Source organism: Pongo pygmaeus, chromosome 6, assembly GCF_028885625.2.
Source record: "Pongo pygmaeus isolate AG05252 chromosome 6, NHGRI_mPonPyg2-v2.0_pri, whole genome shotgun sequence".
In the NCBI taxonomy this organism is placed as follows: domain Eukaryota; kingdom Metazoa; phylum Chordata; class Mammalia; order Primates; family Hominidae; genus Pongo; species Pongo pygmaeus.
Window position 1 is genome coordinate 103911354 of NC_072379.2, and position 20438 is coordinate 103931791.

The following is a 20438-nucleotide window of genomic DNA, read 5'->3' on the forward strand; positions in this document are numbered from 1 at the left end:
CTCTGGACACGCTGCCCTGATGGGTCTAGCCTCCCGGGCAGGTTGGCCAGCCCTCTCGTCAGACCTGGCTCTGCAGAGAATCCGAGGCCAGGCCCTTCCCCACGTCTGCTCCCTCATCTATATGCCCAACTGGCCCCCAGAGGCCAGGGTGGGGGTGGTGGTGGGCTTTCCTAAGTAGCCCCCCAGCCGGAGGAGAAGGACTAGACTCAGGGATGAGAACAGAGCTCAAGGGAAAGAAACATGTATCCTTCCCAGACCGCGCCACACTCTCAGCTTCCTCACCATACACACTCCTATCTGCACCATGGCATTGAACACTTCTTTGCCAGCTGGTGGCAGTTGCAGTTTTTCTTCAGGAAGGAAAGAATTCTATTAGGAGGAGGTGGGGGTCGAGGCAGCCTAGGAAAGTGGGAAGGACAGTCACCTGGGAGCCGGGCACAGGTGCTCCCACTCCCAGGTGGGACCCCGGGTCAGCATTTAACCTGCCTGGGCCTCAAGCTCTTCCTAAGGGGGTTCCAAGAGATCAGATCAAGTTTCTTAGCAACAGAACTCTTTAATGACAATGTTCTCAGAACCTCAAAAGATAAAACTGACCGATGTGGAGTGGGGAACTCAGAGTCTCTCTGTGCCTCAGTTTACTCATCTGTAAAGTGATAACTGCACCCACTGCACTGGGGTGTCATGCGGACTCAGTGAGGTAATAACCGTAAAGTGCCTAGCACATAGTGAGCGTGGTATCAAGTACTTGTTCGGTAAAGTGCTCTCAAAGCAGAGGGTGAAAACTGCCTTCGGGGAAAACGAGAAAAGGAATCAAGCTTGTGTTACCTGTCGGAGCCGCCCGGCTAAGCAGGGGCGCTGCCCAGCTCCCCCTGCCCCCCAGAGCCGGTGAAGGCGGTGCCAGGAGGTCCCTTACCTGCCGAGAGGAGGTGCTGTTAACGGGATCGGGCACCGGTGCGAGAAGGCTGGGCGGGTTCTTTTTGTGAACGCTATTCATACCAGGCATTTTAGTGATTTTACAGGCTTTGCTACTAGAACTCGAGTTCTTACGCTTTTTTCCTTCTGATTTGTCAAAAGAGAGGGGCAGAGAAGACACAGCATTGTGTGAGGCCAGAGAGAGGTCCCCTGCGTGGAGCGCAAGGGAGGGCACAGAGAGGGGACAGGAGTCACTGCTGCCTCCCACCGCGCCCACCTGTCTCACTATGTCCGCGGGGCCGCCGGGCAGCGAGGTCCGTCCTGAGGGCTCCAGTTTGGCACTGAGTGGGCTCACCCCATTGTTTGAGCTGTGCACAGACAGACTGTTATAGGGAGGGGCCGCCTGATAGGAGTTCAAAGCAGAACTGGCATTCAAAACACAGTTCTTTTTGTGAGGCCCTGACAGTGGAGACGAGAGGGATGTCTGCAAGGAAGAGGAGGAGGAGGAGGAGGAGGAGGAAGGCGAAGACTGTGGCTTCCTTTTTTTGTTACTTGGAGACTCATCGCTACGGGCGGACAGGTCTTTGACTTTTGAGGATTTGCTGGTTTTGGTTTTGGATGGCTTGTGGGATGGGGAAGGGATGACGGCTGGTATCGGGGACACGGCGGATGGGGCCTTGAAGGTTGAGTCCATGATGCTGAGGGTTGCGGCCACATGAGGGAAAGCTGTGGTGTGGGACATGAGGGCGCTCGGGTCCGGCGATGTCACGAAAGCTGCGTTTGAGAGCATGGCTGATGTCATTATGTAAGAAGAGGTGAGCCTCGAGCTGATGGGAGCTGAAGGAAGATACACAGCACTGGGGTTGCTGAAAGGCTGCAAAACTGATGCTGGAACGGGGGTGGTGATGTGGGCTGCCGGCGAAGGCAGGGGGCTATCTGCCGCAGGAGGGATCTTCCTAAACATGAGAGAAGAGTGAAAGAGAATCAGTGAGACATCGGGTTGGCATTGCTCGGGAGGCTCGATGACGTTTGAGCATCAGGGCTACAGAGGACACCCCGGCAGAACCAGACTATGGAGAATGGAGCCTTGAAGGATGGGAGAATCTGAAGCATGGCCCCTCCTTATGGCACCCCCCATTGCAACATCCAGCAACCTAATTTTCATCACGCTCAGTCTTTCAGATCCTTTTCTCCAGGCTTGGCTACTGGAGAAGGCCTGATTTTGGTTCATGAATAAAAGGTCAATGTTATTTAGAATAGAAATTTCCCCAGTATTCTCCTCTCTCAACCACCGCCCCCACCCCCCAACTGTCTTTTTTTGGCAGCGATGAAGGTGGTTTTTAATGAGAAGTGATCATTTCACATGTAGGTCCTGGTTGCAAGTAAGAAATGTGAGGACAGGGCTTTGCTACCTAGACACAGGGGCCGGAGCTTCCCCTCTCCACCCACTCCAGCTTCTGCCCAGGGACTCTCGGGGCTTTCCCCACCCTGCTCTGGGCTGGAGGCAGTTGGGGAACGGCCCTCTCCAAGGCCAGCATCCTCCCGCCTTTGCTGTCTGCAGCCTCTGGTTCCCTCCGCAGACAGCCATTTCCACATTGACTCGTGGCTGCTGGCTCCTGGTGGCTGGGCCGTGGAGGGTTAGGGGTTTGGGAATGGTGAGATGGCAAGTTGCCCATTCCCAGGACTAGCTTTGTTTTTTCCTATTCAGCCCACTCTACCTTAGCTCTTGCTCAGAGGAGCTGTCTGGGGTGTGGCTGCTGACTTTTAGCAGGTCTTCTTGTCCCGTGTTAGGAAAAGGTGAGTGTGGGGACCCTCATATGTCCAGAGAAGGAGATCAGGGATTTCTAGTTTGTTCTGAAGATAAATGTAGGATGTGGACAGGAGGAGAAAGACAGGAGGGGAGGGGAAACCCACTGTTTTCTTCTTTGGTCTTCTTGGAGCTTGGGGGGTACCTCAGAGCAAACTCCCTGGAGCCAAGGCCAGCACTAGGCTGTGGCTTACTCTTGGGGCCTCCCTGCAAACTCCATCTTTTGATTTGCGCTGGAAGTGACTCCTCCTTCCATCCTACAGCCTGGGGTGCTGCTGCTGCTACTCTGGGGACCGGGAGGAGGCACACGGCCACAGGGACGTTTGTTCGTGATTTTGCAGGAAAGCACATGGCCCTCGGGAGCCAGGTAAATGTGTTCAAGCTGGTCCTTTCCCATTTCTCACCTTGCTCCCCCTCCCGGTTTCCCTGGGAAATCATTTTCACTGTAGCTGGGGCTCACTAGCGATTAGGAACTAGCTTTCCTTCTTTGAAAGCAGCACATGAAGGTGAGCAGGCCCAGAGCCTGTGCCCCAGTGGGCTAGAACACATGCAAGACAGGGCCTCACACCGTCCCTTCTCTTCTTTGGAGGCCACTCTCCCAGCTGTAGCATCAGGACCAGGTGCCAGGGAACTCTGGAAAGAGGCACTGCTGAGAGATAAATGTCTCTCCTAGCATTCCTCTCTGAAGATTCTGTTTTTGGCCTGCACTTTGGTGGAGCCTGTGGCATCCATCTTTAGGGTAGAATCCAGAGGAATCCTTGTCCTTGAAAATGTCAGACCAAAGGGATCAAACATAAGAGAAAAACGTTGCCAAACTCACAACGGCCACGATGGCGCTGAGAATTTACATTCTCTCAAGCCTAAAGAAGGTAAGAGATCCTGTCAGCACTCAGCAAGATGCCCCATAAATACTTGTTGCAATGAATGAATGAGTGAATGAATGGATGGATGAATGGGTAGGTGGATGGGTGAGCAGGTGGATTCTCAGCAGCACCATACCCATATTGTCAGGGACTATGCATGGTGGGCAAGGACTCCCATATGATCAGACTGGAAATGTCTACACACATCCTTAGAACCGTCTGGCCCCGCACAACCCCTTTCTAACAGGGGCAGGGAACATTTCTTAGAGGGGGAGGAACCTCCCAACTTTCCTGCTGCTTTTGTTGCCTTGCTGTGGTACTATAGGCAACCCACTCCATCTTTCCTTGACTCAAGTTTGCTTACACTAAAGTATAGATAGAAATACATGTGGGCAGAGGTTTGGCAGTTACTTGTAATAAAAAGTTATTTACAAATACCAGATGGCTCATTTAGAGAGGATCCCAATCAATGACTTTGAATGGGATCCATTTTTTCCATTTTTTTTTTTAGACGGAGTCTTGCTCTGTTCCCCAGGCTGGAGTGCAGCAGTGCGATCTCGGCTCACTCCAAGCTCCACCTCCCGGGTTCACGCCATTCTGCTGCTTCAGCCTCCTGAGTAGCTGGGACTACAGGCACCCGCCACCAGGCCTGGATAAATTTTTGTTTTTAGTAGAGACGGGGTTTCACCGTGTTAGCCAGGATGGTCTTGATCTCCTAACATCGTGATCTGCCTGCCTTGGCCTCCCAAAGTGCTGGGATTACAGGCGTGAGCCACCGCACCCGGCCTGAATGGGATCCATTTTTAATGTCTCAATTTATAATTTTCCAATTAAATAGTATAAATTCACGCTTCAACTTGTGCTGACTAGCAGAGTTGAAGTCCTAAATCTTACCTGGCTGACACTCAGGATTGGGATGGGTGCTCTTTCTAGGCACACTTTCTATCCTTTTCTTGCCTCACTACTCACAAGTGGATAGCAGGAGCAGGAGGGGAGGTAAGGCAGGCAGAAACAGGGTGAGGGGCATGTGGCAGCTCCCTGTCCCCAGGAGTCCCTTCCCCGCCAAGGCTAAACAGTTTATGTGTTTTTCTAGGTGCCAAATGGCAGTGGATTTCAGCTTTGCTGGGCTGTGCCCTGGTTTAAGCTTTGCACACTGGCCCAGGGAAGTCCCACACTAAAGCCCACAGATGCGAATAAATTACTGACAGTGCTCAACCTCCCCTGCCAGGTGGCATGGAGGTCCAGATGCTGACCTGGCTGAAAGAGAATACTGTGTTGGCGGCTCCTGATGCAGAGTTAAATGCTTGTTAAAGAAAAAAGAGTCTTGGCCGTTCCTTTTCTTCCTAATGTCTTCCACGCCCCCATCGGCTGCCATCCCTCCAGGTTCGGGCCCGCCAGGGCCTGGGGTTTGGGCAGCGAGGTTGAGAGGGTAGCGGGGTGCTACGCTCTCCAGAGTTGACACCCAGGCAGCCCCAATGTTGCTCAGTGACAGCAGATTGGTTAGGCAAGTCCTGAACAGGGGGGAGGGACCTGATGCCCTGTGGCTCGGGTTTCTGTGCCTGAGGAGGAAAGGAATATGGAGCTTGAGCTGACAGGACACCAGGGAGTGAAATACAGATCAACACATTCCTTCCACGTGTCCGGGATTGACACTTCCATAACACAGGGAGCAAAGAGCTGCGAGGATCACCAGGGCTGGCTGCTGTCTTGGGGAACAAGTGCAGAGGCTCAATCACCAAGTAACTGAGAGCACAGTCACCCCACATGCAGCACCAATTTGTTGCTGTTTGGAATGGACACAAGTAAATATCAAGGGTGCCCTTTACACACACTGGGCAGTCACTTAAATGGGAAGAAATGATAAGCTTCTCTTGTGGCCCTTACCTACCTTATAGTAAATGTTAACATTTAGTACAAAGTCTGCCATGAGAGCTCAATTCAGACACAAATGGGGCTCACTTCTCCTAGAAGTTCAGGTCTGGAAGCTCTTTAGGCTTCCAGAAAGGGGCTTAAGGTGTCGTAGCTGCCTGGGGGAGAGGAGGAAACCTGGGAGAGGGGCAAATTTTGACTTCTGTTCCCTCCCATTTCTTAGGAATCCCTTCCTTGCCTCTACTGGACCTCAGTGGGCAGCTGGGGGGCCTCAGCTGTTGTCCTTCCTGGACTGTCTAGGCCCAGATTTACGTGATCCATGACTCCAATGGATGACGATATCTTGAGAGCTCACCTTTGTAGGAGTGGGGGATGGGGATACCCAGTGGGCCGGTCTTACATCATCAAGTGGCCTATTATTTCTTACCAATAGCATTCTTCCAGATTACGGCTTCTTCCCTGTTTATGAATCCCCTATTAAAATGTAAGTACACTGGGAAGTGGATAGTAAAGGAACTTAAGAGAAAGGGAACATAAGTTGGAGTTTAGGGTAGAGAAGTACAAGTAGAGGTGGGTGGGGGGTCCTAAGGAGGTGGGAAGGGCCAAAGACAAACTTAACCAACTTCACAGCTTTGCTCAGGATCTGCCCTGTTGGCAAGTGTACAGATGTTTTCACAGGACAGCAAACAACTAGAAATTGGTCCACAACCATAATGAAATCTTTAGTTTTTTTTTTTTGAGACGGAATCTCCCTCTGTCACCCAGGGTGGAGTGTAGTGGTACGATCTCGGCTCACTGCAAACTCTGCCTTCCGGGTTCAAGAGATTCTCCTGCCTTAGCCTCCTGAGTAGCTGGGATTACAGGTGTGCGCCACCACACCCAGCTAATTTTTGTATTTTTAATAGAGATGGGGGTTTCGCTATGTTGGCCAGGCTGGTCTTGGACTCCTGATCTCAGTTGATCTGCCCGCCTCAGCCTCCCAAAGTGCCAGGATTACGGGCGTGAGCCACTGTGCCTGGCTGAAATCTTTAGTTTTGATATTGTAGCATTAACATCACAAACAGAAGCATATATATATATATATATATATATTTTTTTTTTTTTTTTTTTTTAAGAGAGAGGGTCTTGCTCCATTGCCCAGGCTGAGTGCAGTGGCACAATCATAGCTCATTGTGACCTTGAACTCTTGGCCTGAAGCGATCCTCCCACCCCAGGCCTTTCAAGTAGCTAGGATCATAAGTGTGCGTCACTACACCCAGCTAATTTTTAAAAATTATTTTTTGTAGAGATGGGGGTCTTGCTATGTTGCCCAGGATGATCTCGAACTCCTGGCCTCAAGCAATCCTCCTGCTTCGGCCTCCCAAGCGCTGGGATTACAGGCGTGAATCACTGCACTCAGCCAGAAGCATGTTTTTAATATCCGTAGATTCTCTAGGAGCAATAAAAAGGCCCTTTAACATAGGTAAACAAACAATATATTATCTAACATCCTTCTCATTTAGGAGATTACCAACACAAAAATGGTCTCCAAAAAAGACAAAGCATGTAACACATCATTCGTGTTTCTCAAAACCTTCAGGCAAACCATTAAGAAGAGCTGGTATTTAAGAATTAATCAAGCATCCTGACTTCAGAATCATTTTGTTCTATGAAAAGTCAGCCACTGACATTTATTTAGAAAGTTAGGTTTCAGGTAACTGTGGGGCAGCTCGGATCTTATATTGCACAAAAGCTGCTCACTTACTTCCACATCTGTGAATTCAGGTGTTTTTCTACCATGGAGTTTAGTGCGAATCGAAAACGATCCCATCTTCTATCAAACACATAGTACCCTCGTCCCATGAGGCGACTCCCAAATGAGCAAAACTGTGAGGAAAAAAAAAATTTTAATTTTGATTACAGGTTAATAAGCTAATATAAACTATACAGAGAAAAATAACATTTGCATAAAAACACACAGGGGCACAGTTTTACTCAAAGAAGCAAACCGTACTGAAGCCAAAAATACTTCTGCAGTTCTGTAGTTTGAGCTCTGGATTTTCTGCAGAACCTCATATTACAACTCAATAATAGCTACATTCAATTTTCTGTGGCACAGAAGGGGCTACGTTTTCTACTTCTGGGATTGAGCCAGTATTTTTTGTTAAGAAACAAATCATGCCAGGCACAGTGGCTCATGCCTGTAATGCCAGCACTTTGGGAGGCTGAGGTGGGCGGATCACTTGAGGTCAGGAGTTTGAGACCAGTCTGGCCAACATGGTGAGGCCCCATTTCTACTAAAAATACAAAAATTAGCCAGGCATGGTGGCACGTGCCTGGGATCCCAGCTCTTAGGGAGGCTGAGGCAGGAGAATTGCTTGAACCCGGGAGGTGGAGGTTGCAGTGAGCTGAGACTGTGCCACTGCACTCCAGCCTGGGTGACAGACTGAGACTGTGTCTCGAAGAAAAAAAAAAAAAAGAAACAACAACCAGCACCCAGGGTGACTTTTCAGGACCATCTGTTTGTCCTATTATCAGCCACATTTTCTCAAGGAACTTGGTGATTTCCTGCTTCTCATGATAGTAATGGAAACTGCTTGTGCTGGTGTCCCAGGTCCCACCTTTCCTATCTGATGTCAACACAGCCACTTTGCTTCCAGCCAGGCTAAATGCCTTCCTTTCCCAGTCTCGACCACATTTCTGCCTCCAATCAGTCTTTGTAGGCTGTGCTGGGACACAGCACCACCTTGAAGCTTTTGCTCCTGCTGTTCCTTCTCTCTGTTGTCTCCTTCCTTCCTTCTTTTTGTCAATCCCAATTCCCCCCTCTCTCTCCTGGTTCCCTTATCAAGACTCTCATTTCCAGTGGCTCTCATCTGAGTGATCTTCCCACTGTGAATTCCCATGGCACACCCATTGCCTGCTTTAGTACATTTTGCCTTGGACTCATGACATGGCTGTTTTATGTTATATACAGGATGCCTACGTACCTGATTCGACTATCAGTGTATAGACAGGGGAGCCCATTCTCTTCCTTCTCCTTAGTATGAGGATAGTAGGCATTTGGGCTAACAAATAGATGGGGGAGACAGGGATCCACAAAATGTTTAAAGCACACTATCCCTCTTAAAATATGTGGATGAAATATTGGCATTCAGATGTTTAATAAACATTTGATTATGATGTTAGGACAACCAGAAGGCTAGCAGACAGAAATGCAAGAAGCAGCCTCAGAGAAGGTGACATTTGGCTGGTTTAGGGCTCAGGCAAGTCTGCAAATGACTCTATAACTCAAAAGCAGCTCTCCCCCTTCCTCCAGGCCTCCCAGCAGCTCCCTGGCCTCTCTCCCAGACACAGGGCTGGATTGGCACTCATTCCACAAACCCGTCCTGGAACCAGACTTTGGAACCGTTCTCAGGAGGAAATGCAAGACCTTCCCTTTGTTCTGTTTCTATTGGTGTTTTGGGGGGTTTCGCATTAAAATCTTGTCACCCATCAGATCTGGTACTGCTGATGAAAAACACTTTTCTGCACCTTCATGTTAAGTGCTTACTGACCAAGCAAGAAAACATACAAAGGGAATTTTCCGACATAGAAGCTGGTCCCCAGCAGCATGTGGGAGCTGTTCCAGGTCTAGACATCATTTCTTCCCTCATCCCAATTGCTAAAGATGCCCCGAGCAAGCATTCATTACAAACAATGATCTAATGTATCAACTGGCCATGAGAGAAAGGACAAAGCAAAGACACAAATCTGTGGCCTTTCCATTTAAATCAGCAAAACATTAAGGGCACACAGCTGCGCCACATCCCGAGTTTAGCGAATCCACTGTAGCCTGGCAGGTTGTCATCTGGACAAATGTCTTGATGTGCTCCAGAGTCCGGCCTTCTGGCAGAGCCTCATATTTCTTTCAGACTTAGGAGCTGGAGGCACCGTTTTGTCTTTGCTACCTGTGTATCTGATTCCGTACAGATGCGAGGCTAGGCCCCGAGAGGCTCCAGTTCCCGGCTGGCAAGTTACGCCTCCAGCAGAGCTGTAGATCCTCACTGCGTGGGCCACCGTGGCAGACCCTACTGGTTGCCAACCTCACCAACTACCACCCACTCCCACCTCTCTCTGTCTTTTCCTTGCTAACAGAACCACACTTTTATTCTGATATCTGACACAGAGCAGTAATCAAGCGGGTCTCCTCCCAGAACCTTGGGATGAATCATGGCTGGTTCCTCCTGCCTCACTGCAACCCCTTCCTTCTCTGCTGCGAATTGATCTAGGGGTGGGCATGTGACCCATTTCTGGTAGATATAAGGGGAAGTCTGCTGGGGTTTTCACAGGAAGATTTTCTTTCCTAACATAAGGCAACATCTTAGAAGAAGACCCCTTTTCTGTTTGTCCCTTTCCAACCTGAGTAGCACACCACTGGGTGAGGATGTAATATCGGAGCAGCAGCTGACGTACCGGGACCATGCGTGAAAAGTAGAGGGAATTGCAGAGATTGTCCCTCAGCTCCATGACATCGTGGAGAAGCTGAACCAAGCTTGGAAGCACCTGCCTCTACACGCCCTGCTATGTGAGATAATTAAATGACCTTAGCGCTTGTGCCAGATGAGTTGAATGTTCTACCTCTGGCAGTCAAAGGCATTCTTAATCATCCCTATTTTCTGTACTAAACAAGAGGCAAAGTCTCAGGCTGATGGTGAGCCACAGGTAAGCATTATCCCCAGGAAAGGAAGTGAACTTGGCCTTCGTTCATGACATGGATAGGAGGGAAGAGGGATTCACTCGATCTTGATGCGGGACCAGGATGGATTTCACTTACACAGTCTAGAGAAAGAGCTGATCCTGCAGGACTCAGGCTGGCACCAGAGTAAACCACCATGGGGTCCCATGTTCTAGGCCCCTGCATTAGGCTCTGCAATGGCAGCACCAGGCATTCCCTCCTCAAGTGCTCGTACACAAACAATAAACAAGCCTCCAGCGGATGCCTCCTCTTTCCCACCTCAGTTTCAATGACCTTCTGAACTCTCAGTGTGCACTCATTCAAGGAAGTGGAAAGAAAGTGCCCTTTTTACTAATCAGCAATCATGGTGACCTGAAATGCTTCCTCTTTCCTTCAACACACACACACGCTCAGTTCTGGTGCCATATGGTCACACAACAGTAACTCTTAGAACCAACAGGGGAGAATACCAACAAGGGCTGGCCCCTGACACGCTGCTAAGACAGACAGTTTCCAGAGTAGGTGAACCGAGCTAACCCTGGACATCAGAGGCTCCGTTTTTAGACGGACAAGGCCAGAGGGTCAGCTCCTGAGTGCACTTATAGAAACACTATTTCTCAAGCATGCTCGCTTCAAGGCGGGCCATAAATACTCGGGATTATCCATTTTTTCCCCTTGTTTCTTTTTAGTAGTATGTGGAAGTACTTGGAATTATAATAAGATGGGAGCCCATTCCTTTCCTTTTGTAATGTTCAAGGGTATTTCTAAGGCAATCATTCAAACTCACAGTAAGCCTTTTTGTAAAACACTGAGCAGGCAGCCTTGCCTTAGGAAGGATCATGTCTCTGGTATGATCACCTAAGTGTCTGCAAAGCACAGGCAAAGAACGCATGGCAAGGAACGGAAGCAGGCCTACCGCAAGAGGTCTGGGGTGGTGCGTGGAGAACTGACAGTCTAGCTTCTCGGATTCGTCGGCTCCGTCCATCTCCCCTTCATCACTGGACAGTCGGCTGGCGAGGTCACCTCCAACTGGTGGGAGTGGGGGCTCTGGAGTGTGGCCGCTATGATTTGAAGATGTGCTGCTGCTTATGCTATTTGCAGATGATGGTCTAAGGGCAAGAGGGGAGAACAAACAAAATAAACCAAATAAACCTTTTCTGAGGTAACAAGATCCACCCGGTTTAATGGTGCTCAGAAAACAGCCTGATTAAGGCCAGGTTCCGTGGCTCACACCTGCAATCCTGGCACTTTGGGAGGCCAAGGCAGGCAGATGACGAGGTCAGGAGATCGAGACCATCCTGGCCAACATGGTGAAACCCCGTCTCTACTAAAATACAAAAAATTAGCTGGGCATGGTGGCGCATGCCTGTAGTCCCAGCTACTCAGGAGGCTGAGACAGGGGAATTGCTTGAACCCGGGAGGTGGAGGTTGCAGTGAGCCGAGATCGCACCACTGTACTCCAGCCTGGGTGACAGAGCAAGACTCCATCTCAAAAAAAAAAAAAAAAAAAAAAAACCAGCCTGATTAGCCTTGCCAATACCTCAGGGAGGGCACGTTGGTGGTGACTTTGCATAAGGGAAAACAATCAAGGCTGAAGGGTTTGCAGTGACCAGCTCTCTCCAGTGACCCAGTCAAGTTAGGTTCTGCCACACTTGCTGTCCCTGCGGCAGATGACAGGAATGATGGGAAAGCCCAACAGTGTAAGTGGAACATGAGATATGGGAACATGACAAAGTGAACTGAACCTACACCAGTCTTCTATGAATTCAGTTACAACTATTCACCCATTTGCAGGTAAGTAAGTTGTACTTGCCATACAATTGCTTTCCTTTGAAAGTGGAACCTGACAGGAAGATCAACCAGGTAAACAAGATCAGGGCAATCACCAAAAATATCAGTAATGAAGAAATACAGTCCTATGCATACGTTCTTTGATACAAAGCTATGATTTTAGGAGACTGTTATACTGGCATGAAAAAAAGTTTTGTCCTGGTGATGGGCCACTCATTAGTACCTTACTCGGCACCCATGCCTGTTACTTAATATTGAGTTGTAGTTTAATTGTATTTTCTGAGGATGAGTGTTTCAATTTACATTTATTTATTTATTTATTTACGAAACACTCTCACTCTGTCGCCCAGGCTGGAGTACAGTGGTGTGATCTCGGCTCACTGCAACCTCCGCCTCCCAGGTTGAAGCAATTCCCCTGCCTCAGCCTCCTGAGTAGCTGGGATTACAGGCGCACGCCACTATGCCTGGCTAATTTTTGTATTTTTAGTGGAGACAGGGTTTTACCATGTTGGCCAGGCTGGTCTTGAATTCCTGACCTCAGGTGATCTGCCCACCTCAGCCTCCCAAAAGTGCTGGGATTACAGGCGTGAGCCACCATGCCCAGCTTCAATTTACTTTTTGACAAGCCCTTTTACGCACTGTGGGGCATAATTGGCTCATAGTAGGTGCTAAAGAGATATTTTTTTCAATGAACGAATGAATGAATTCTATGTGTGTATAAAACAACCCAACACATGTCATCTTAATTATGGTTAAGCTTATAAAAAAGCAATGTCACAATAAGAGGTAGAACTACCTGCTTCCTAGGCAGTAAAAAACAAAACAACACCAGGCAAAACCAAAATCAAACACATCCACATTAGCAGAAGAGTTAGATGAGGAATAGTCACAGTTAACTGTTACTAGCTTTTACTACTTCTCCACTTTCATCAGGTGATTGAGCAGGGAGAGGTGACAAAGATAGAGAGAAAAAGAAGTTTTGGAGAAAAAAAAATTGTTTTTCTGCTTTCTGCTTTGAAAGCTGCTCCTTCAAGTCTCATGAAGCAGCACTGCTGATCTGTCTCCCTTTTCTCTTAATTTCACCCTGATACTTTGTTGCTTTGAAATCTTTTCAGGTCTCAAATACTTGAACTTAAAACAGATTCCAAAAGTATAGTCACTTAAAAACAAAACCACAAACGTGAAAACAACCCAACTGTCCATCAGCAGATGACAAGATAAAATATGGTATATCCATTCAATGGAATATTATGCAAGCCTTAAAAATGAATGAAATTCTGCTACTATATGAATGACACTTGAAAGCATCACACTAAATGAAATAAGCCTGACATGAAGGACAAATATTGGATGGTTCCACTTACATGAGATACCTAGACAAAAGCAGAACAAGAGTTATCAGGAGTTGGAAGGAGGAGGGAATAGGGAGGGGGTATTTAGTGGATATACAGCTTCATCTGAGATGATGAGAAAGTTCTGGAGATGGATGACAGTATGACTACACAACATTGTGAATGTACTTAATGCCACTAAACTAGACACTTAAAAATAGTAAATTTTGTGTTATGTATATTTTACTATAAAAACAAAACAAAACAAGGCCACATGTAGTTTTTCAGTGTCATAAGAATTATGTTGGGATGACAATTTATTATGGACTATCACCTTCCTGTACTATAAAAACAAAGCTGCCATTCATTCTGCGTGTCTACAGGCCAAAGAACGCATCTCCCCAGACGTTCCTCAATACCTGCTCTTCTGTATCAGGAAGAGCAACAACACTATTGTCTGCTTACTGCTGAAGACCCAAATAATAAAACAATTTAGATGAGGCTGAAACATAAAAAAAAAAAACAGTATCCATAACTCTGCCACCCAAGATCAAGTGTTATTAGCATTTTGATTTACATCCTTCCAGACTTTGTTACTGTGCACACACATGCAAATGCATTTTAAAGCAAGAACTGGATCACACAATCACCCGGAACATGAAATGTGAGTAGTACATACTATTTTGAGACATGCTTTTTAAAAAACCTAGTGATGTTGTGGACGTGTTTCCATATATAGAACTATATCATTTTAAATATTCCCCAGTAATCCATAGTATGAATATATCACAATTTACTTAACAAATCTTCTATTGATGAAGATTTGTTTCCAAACTTTCTAACAGGCTCTCTCTCTATGAAGCCCTCTCCATCATGATAGGACCTCCTTATTCTGCAGCAGATAGATTAAAAAGGAGCTGGATTTTATTAAGTGTGATAACAGCATCATGGTTATATAGAAAATTGCCTTTCTTTTTATGTATTTATTTTTAATTTTTAGAGATAGGATCTTGCTCTGTCACCCAGGCTGGAGTGCAGTGGCATGATCATGGCTCACTGCAGCCACAAACTCCAGGGCTCAGGGGATCCACCCACCTCAACCTTGTGAGTAGCTGGGCTTATAGGCACGTGTCACAGTATCTGGCTAATTTTAAAATTTTTTATAGAGACAGGGTCTTGCTTATGTTGCCCAGACTGGTCTCAAACTTGTGGCCTCAAATGATGCTCCTTGCTCGGCCTCCCAAAGTGTTGGGATTGCAGGTGTGAGCCACTGTGCTAGGCCTGTCTTTTTTTTTTTTTTTAGACAGAGTCTTGCTCTGTTGCCCGGGCTGGAGTGCAGTGGTGCGACCTCGGCTCACTGCAACCTCCACCTCCCAGGTTTGAGCGATTCTCCTGCCTTAGCATCCCGAGTAGCTGGGACTACAGGTGTGCGCCACCATGCCCAGCTAATTTTTGTATTTTAAGTAGAGACGGGGTTTCACCATTTTGGCCAGGATGGTCTCGAACTCCTGACCTCAGGTGATCCGCCCTCCTCCGCCTTCCAAAGTGGTGGGATTACAGGCATAAGCCACCACACCTGGTCCTGTCTTTACCTTTTTTTTTTTTTTTGAGATGGAGTCTTGCTCTGTCGCTCAGGCTGGAGTGCAGTGGCACAATCTTGGCTCACTGCAACGTCTGCCGCCCGGGTTCAAGTGATTCTCCTGCCTCAGCCTCCTGAGTAGCTGGGATTACAGGTGTGTGCCACCATGCCTGGCTAATTTTTGTATTTTTAGTAGAGACGGGGTTTCAGCATCTTGGCCAGGCTGGTCTTGAACTCTTGACATCGTGATCCACCCGTCTCGGCCTCCCAAAGTGTTGGGATTACAGGTGTGAGCCACTGTGCCCGGCCTGTCTTTACTTTTAAAAGATGCATTTGGAAGACGTTTGAGGTGAAATGCCATGGTATTTGCAATTTACATCAAAACATATCATCAAAAAATGTAGATGAAGCAAATATAATTGCAAAATATTAATAAGTAACTGTTAAAGCAAGACCTGTAGGTGTTCAATATACTATTCTCTCTACTTTTCTATACATGGGAAAAATTTCATAATGAAAAATAGGAAAAACAAAAACAAGAAGAAAATAGAGTTAGTAGTACAAGTATATGTAAGAAAGTTATTAAAGAACTTCCTATTTTTTGGTATTTTATTTTTCTTCGGTTTTACTGAGGTATAACATCTTACACTTATAATACATAAATAAAATTGTGTATATTTAAGGTATACAATGTGATTTGGCATATGTGTACATTGTAAAATGATTACCACAAGTTAGCTAACATATGTCACCTCACAGTTACCGGTTTTTTTTTTTCCATGGTGAGAACACTTTTTATTTTTATTTTTTAGAGACACGGTCTCTCTCTGCCTCCCAAGCTGGAGTGCAGTGGAGCAATCACTCACTGTATTCACAGGAACTCCTGGGCTCACAGGATCTTCCCACCTCAGCCTCCCAAGTATCTGGGACTATAGGCATGAGCCACTGAGCCCAGTGAAATTTGCTTAACATCTACTTATTTAGCAAATTTCAAGTACATAATACAGTATTATTAACTAGAGTCACCATGCTGGAGATTAGATCCCCAGAACGTATTCATCTTGTAACTGAAAGTTGTCCAATATCTCCCCATTTCTCCCAACCCTTAGCCTCAAACAACTGGCACTCTACTCTCTCTGTGAATTTGGCTTTTTTAGATTCCACCTGTAACTGAAATCATACAGTAGTTGTCATTCTCTGTCTGATTTCACTTAGCATAATGCTCTCAAGTTCATCCATGTTGTTGAAGATGGCAGGATGTCCTTCTTCTTTGATTGTTAAATAACATTTCTTTATATATATATATATATATAAGTATTATTATTGTTACTTATTTATTTTTTTTTGGAGATGGAGTCTCCCTCTGTCACCCAGGCTGGAGTGCAGTGGCGTGATCTTGGCTCAATGCAACCTCCGCCTTCTGGGTTCAAGTGATTCTCCTGCCTCAGCCTCCTGAGTAGCTGGGACTACAGGCACCTGCCACCATGCCCGGCTAATTTTTTTGTATTTTTAGTAGAGATGGGATTAAGCCATGTTAACCAGGCTGGTCTCAAACTCCTGATCTCAAGTGATCCACCCGCCTCAGCCTCCCAAAGTGCTGGGATTACAGATGTAGGCCCCCGTGCCCGGCCTTATTATTTTTTCTGAGACACAGTCTCACTTCTTCACCCAGGCTGGAGTATAGTGGTGCAATCTTGGCTCACTGCAACCTCCACCTCCCAGGTTCAAGTGATTCTCCTGCCTCAGCCTCCCAAGTAGCTGGGATTACAGGCATACACCACACCTGGCTAATTTTTTTATTTTTAGTAGAGACGGGGTTTCACCATGTTGGCCAGGCTAGTCTTGAACTCTTGACCTCAAGTGATCCGCCCACCTCAGCCTCCCAAAGTGCTGGGATTACAGGTGTGAGCCACTGCACCAGGCTGAAATATTATATATATCTGCATTTATCCCTCAATGAACACTTAGGTTGTTTCCATATCTTGGCCATAATGCTGCCATGAGCATGGAAATGTGAAGAACTTCCTGTTAAACAGGGCAGATGGATCACACATATTTCTCTCTTCTCTCTTCCAAAATCTTACTAAAATAACAGTAAAGAGATAAAAAAGGCATTAGCTTTAAAGAACAATGAGATCAGCAGAAATGTGGTGACACTTACGACGATGACTTCCTAACATCCATTTAACTCCTAAACCAATAATAGGAATCTCTCATTTTGCTTGCTAACGATTGGTTTAGAAAAGGACATGAGAAATTTTTTAAAAATTATTTTTTGGGGTAGAGGGCTTTTGGAATGCTTTTTCTCACTTTTAAAAAGAGGCATCCAGCCTGGGCAACACGGTGAAGCCCCATCTCTATAAAAAATACACAAATTAGCCAGGCCTGGTGACAAGCACCTATAGTCCCAGCTACTCAGGAGGCTAAGGTGGGAGGATTGCTTGAGCCTGGGAAGCAGAGGTTGCGCTGAGATCATGCCACTGCACTCTTGCCTGGGGGACAGAGTGAGACACTGTCTCAAAAAAAAAAAATAAATAAAAGAGACACAAGGCTCTGGTGGGGGATGTTGATGGTGGCGGAGGGAGGCTATGCATGTGTGGGCAGGAGGTATATAGGAAACATGTGTGCCTTCTGCTCAATTTTGCTGGGAAACGAAAACTCCTCTAAAACATGAAGTTTATTAAGAAAAAAACAAAAACAAAAACAAAAGAGACACACAGGAAAGGTGGTCCTCAGCTTCATCTGGACCTTGTTATATCTGCATGTGCCTGGAATTGCTACAGTCATTTTGCTATAGGACTTTGAGGATGAAGCCAAAAGACTGAAGAGGGTGGAATAAAAGAAGGGCTGTGACGGCGAGTCAATCTCTGATGGCTGGGGACTGGTGCTCCTCCACCTCTGGACCTTATGTAGCATGCGGTAGTTTCCTAATTATTTAAATGTATGGTAAACTATGTTTTCTGCTACTTGCACCTGAAGCATCCTAACTGATACAAGCATATGAGATTTTAACATTAAGAAAACAGGATGTGGCTGGAGAAGTATTAACTAACGGGAAAGGAACTGACCTACTATAGAACCTCCAAGAAGCTGGGCACCTCTAGGACATTCCTAGAGCTGCAAAAGTCATAGGTGAGGTGAGGACTAAATACAGCTCAAGAGTTAAAGGTCTTAATACATGGCAATTGGACCTAAAGGTCATGTCTACCACCTCACACAACCAGATGATGAGTTATCACCATTTCTGCCAGGACACCCTCTTCTGTACCCCAATAAACTTTCTGGAGTCTCGCTTTGTTGCCCAGGCTAGAGTGCAGTGGTGCCATCTCGGCTCATTGCAACCTTTGCCTCCTGGGTTCAAGCAATTCTCCTGCCTCAGCCTGCCGAGTAGGTGGGATCACAGGCGTGTGCCACCACACCCAGCTAATTTTTGTATTTTTAGTAGAGGCAGGGTTTCACCATGTTGGCCAGGCTGGTCTCGAATTCCTGGCCTCAAGTGATCCGCCTCCTGCAGCCTCCCAAAGTGCTAGGATTATAGGCATGAGCCATCACACCTGGCCAATGACAATAAACTTGCTAACAAGAGAGCAAAGGTTTACTTGCCAGAGAAGTTGAACTGGAGAGATTCTAGACACGGGGCCATCAGGCTGAGCGCAGAGTAGGAGTGAGGCACAGGGCTGGACACAGTGGAACTGTGGGCCATTTCTAGTCAGGGCTTCCAGAATGCCTATTGCTAGGCACATCACCAATCAGGCTTCTATCTTTGAGAAACTGAATGGCCCCAGAGAAGGCTTCCAGATCTTGCCTTTGGGAATCCTCAAACAAAAGGCTGAGTGGTGATCAGACAAATTTTGGTCAACAACCTCACACATAGACTTCCAATTAGGCTGTTACAGCCTCTCTTCCAAATGTGCATGGTTAGGGATGGCCCAACACTGCTGGAGCATCCCCAGTGTGAGACTGCCCAACCAAACATCAAAGACATGAACACAGGAAGGAAACAAACCTGGAAAAAACTAAGACGATGATGGAAAGAGAAAAAACTAAAAAACTTATCTTCAAAGATATTAGGATGTTATTACCTCTGAAAAACGATAGTATCTTGTGGTATAGTGTAAGAAACAACCAGATAAAGAGATCCAGATCCTAAAAAATAGGAAAGCATCATAAATGATTTAAAATACCATTTCTGAAGATAAAGTCAAAGAAAATATTTCAGAAAGTAGAACAAGGAGATTAAGAGACAAAAAGAGGTAAGAGAGCTAAAGGTCCAACATCCAATTAATAGAAAGTCAAGAAAGAAAGAATAAAGACAATAGTGGGGAGAAAATTATCCAAGATGTAACACAGGAAAAGATCCCAGGAGAGGATAAGTATCTCCAGATTGAATGAGCTACTGAGTACCCAGTATGATGAATGAAAATGAGCTACATCAAGAGTGATCAGCTGAGTGCAGTGGTTCACATCTGTAATCCCAGCACTTTGGGAGGCTGAGGGCAGATTGCTTGAGCCCAGATGTTCAAGATCAGCCTGGGCAACACAGCAAGACCCTGTCTCTGTAAAAAAATAAAAAAATTAGCCAGGGGCAGTGGCTTGCACCTGTAGTCCCAGGTACTTGGGAGACTGAGGTGGGAGGATCATTTGAACCCAGGAATTTGAAGCCGAGATAAGCTATGATTGTACCACTGCACTCCAGCCTGGGTTACAGAATGTAGCCTTGTCTTTAAAAAAAAAAAAAAAAAAAAAAAAAAAAAAAAAGAGTGACTACTGTGTGAACTTTCAGAGCCCCCAGGCTTCAGAGAAAAAAAACTGGATGTGTGCAAAGAAATGATAATCAGAATAATATTAAACTTCTTGATAAAATTTTCAATGCTACAAGTCAATGAAAAAATATCTTCAAAATTCTGTAGGGAAATGATTTTCAATCCAGTTATATACTCAAATAGATTATTAATTTAAGTGTGAGAGTAGAATAAAAATATTTTCAAGTGTGCAAGGATTCTAAATATTGACCTCCCACACATCTTTTCACAGGAAGCTAATGAAGGAGGTACTTCATCAAAATTTAAAGGCATGAACTAAGAAGGAGGCAGTCACTTGGATCCAGGAAACAGGCGCTTGAACACAGAAAGAGCAAAGACATGTTCCAGGATGGCAAGAACTGGTTTCATTCTAATTATTTAAGCACAGTTTAATTTTTGAACTATGTGCCTATCTCACTCTGATTTTAAAAAATGCAGGCTGGGTGCGGTGGCTCACGCCTGTAATCCCAGCAGTTTGGGAGGCTGAACTGGGTGGATCACCCGAGGTCAGGAGTTCGAGACCAGCCTGGCCAACATGGTGAAACCCCCCATCTCTACTAAAAATACAAAAATTAGCCAGCCTATGGTGGTGGGCACTTGTAATCCCAGCTACTCGGGAGGCTGAGGCAGGAAAATCGCTTGAACCCGGGAGGTGGAGGTTGCCATGAGCCGAGATCACGACACTGCTCTCCAGCCTGGGTGACAGGGGAGAGACTCTGTCTCAAAACAACAATAACAACAAAAAAAGCAGTGTAATTAAGAAGAAAATTGGCTGAAACACTCCATAATAA

At 46.3% G+C, this 20438-nt stretch overlaps 1 protein-coding gene across 10 annotated transcripts in view; it reads right to left on the reverse strand.

Moving 5' to 3' along the window:
* ATXN7L1 (ataxin 7 like 1) overlaps positions 1–20438 on the reverse strand; it is a 270423-nt gene that overhangs the window by 8175 nt on the left and 241810 nt on the right. For 4 of the 10 annotated variants that reach the window (XM_054495134.2, XM_063668429.1, XM_054495142.2 and 1 more), the window contains 4 exons: positions 11061–11253; positions 7196–7317; positions 4836–5141; positions 534–1868 (listed from right to left, as the gene is read on the reverse strand). In XM_054495134.2, the coding sequence (XP_054351109.1) occupies positions 764–1868; positions 4836–5141; positions 7196–7317; positions 11061–11253 (1726 nt within the window). In that variant the 3' untranslated portion in view covers positions 534–763. Of the gene's footprint in view, positions 1–533; positions 1869–4835; positions 5142–7195; positions 7318–11060; positions 11254–20438 lie in introns of those variants that run through there. The other 6 variants (XM_054495139.2, XM_054495145.2, XM_063668428.1 and 3 more) reach the window with 5 other exon arrangements.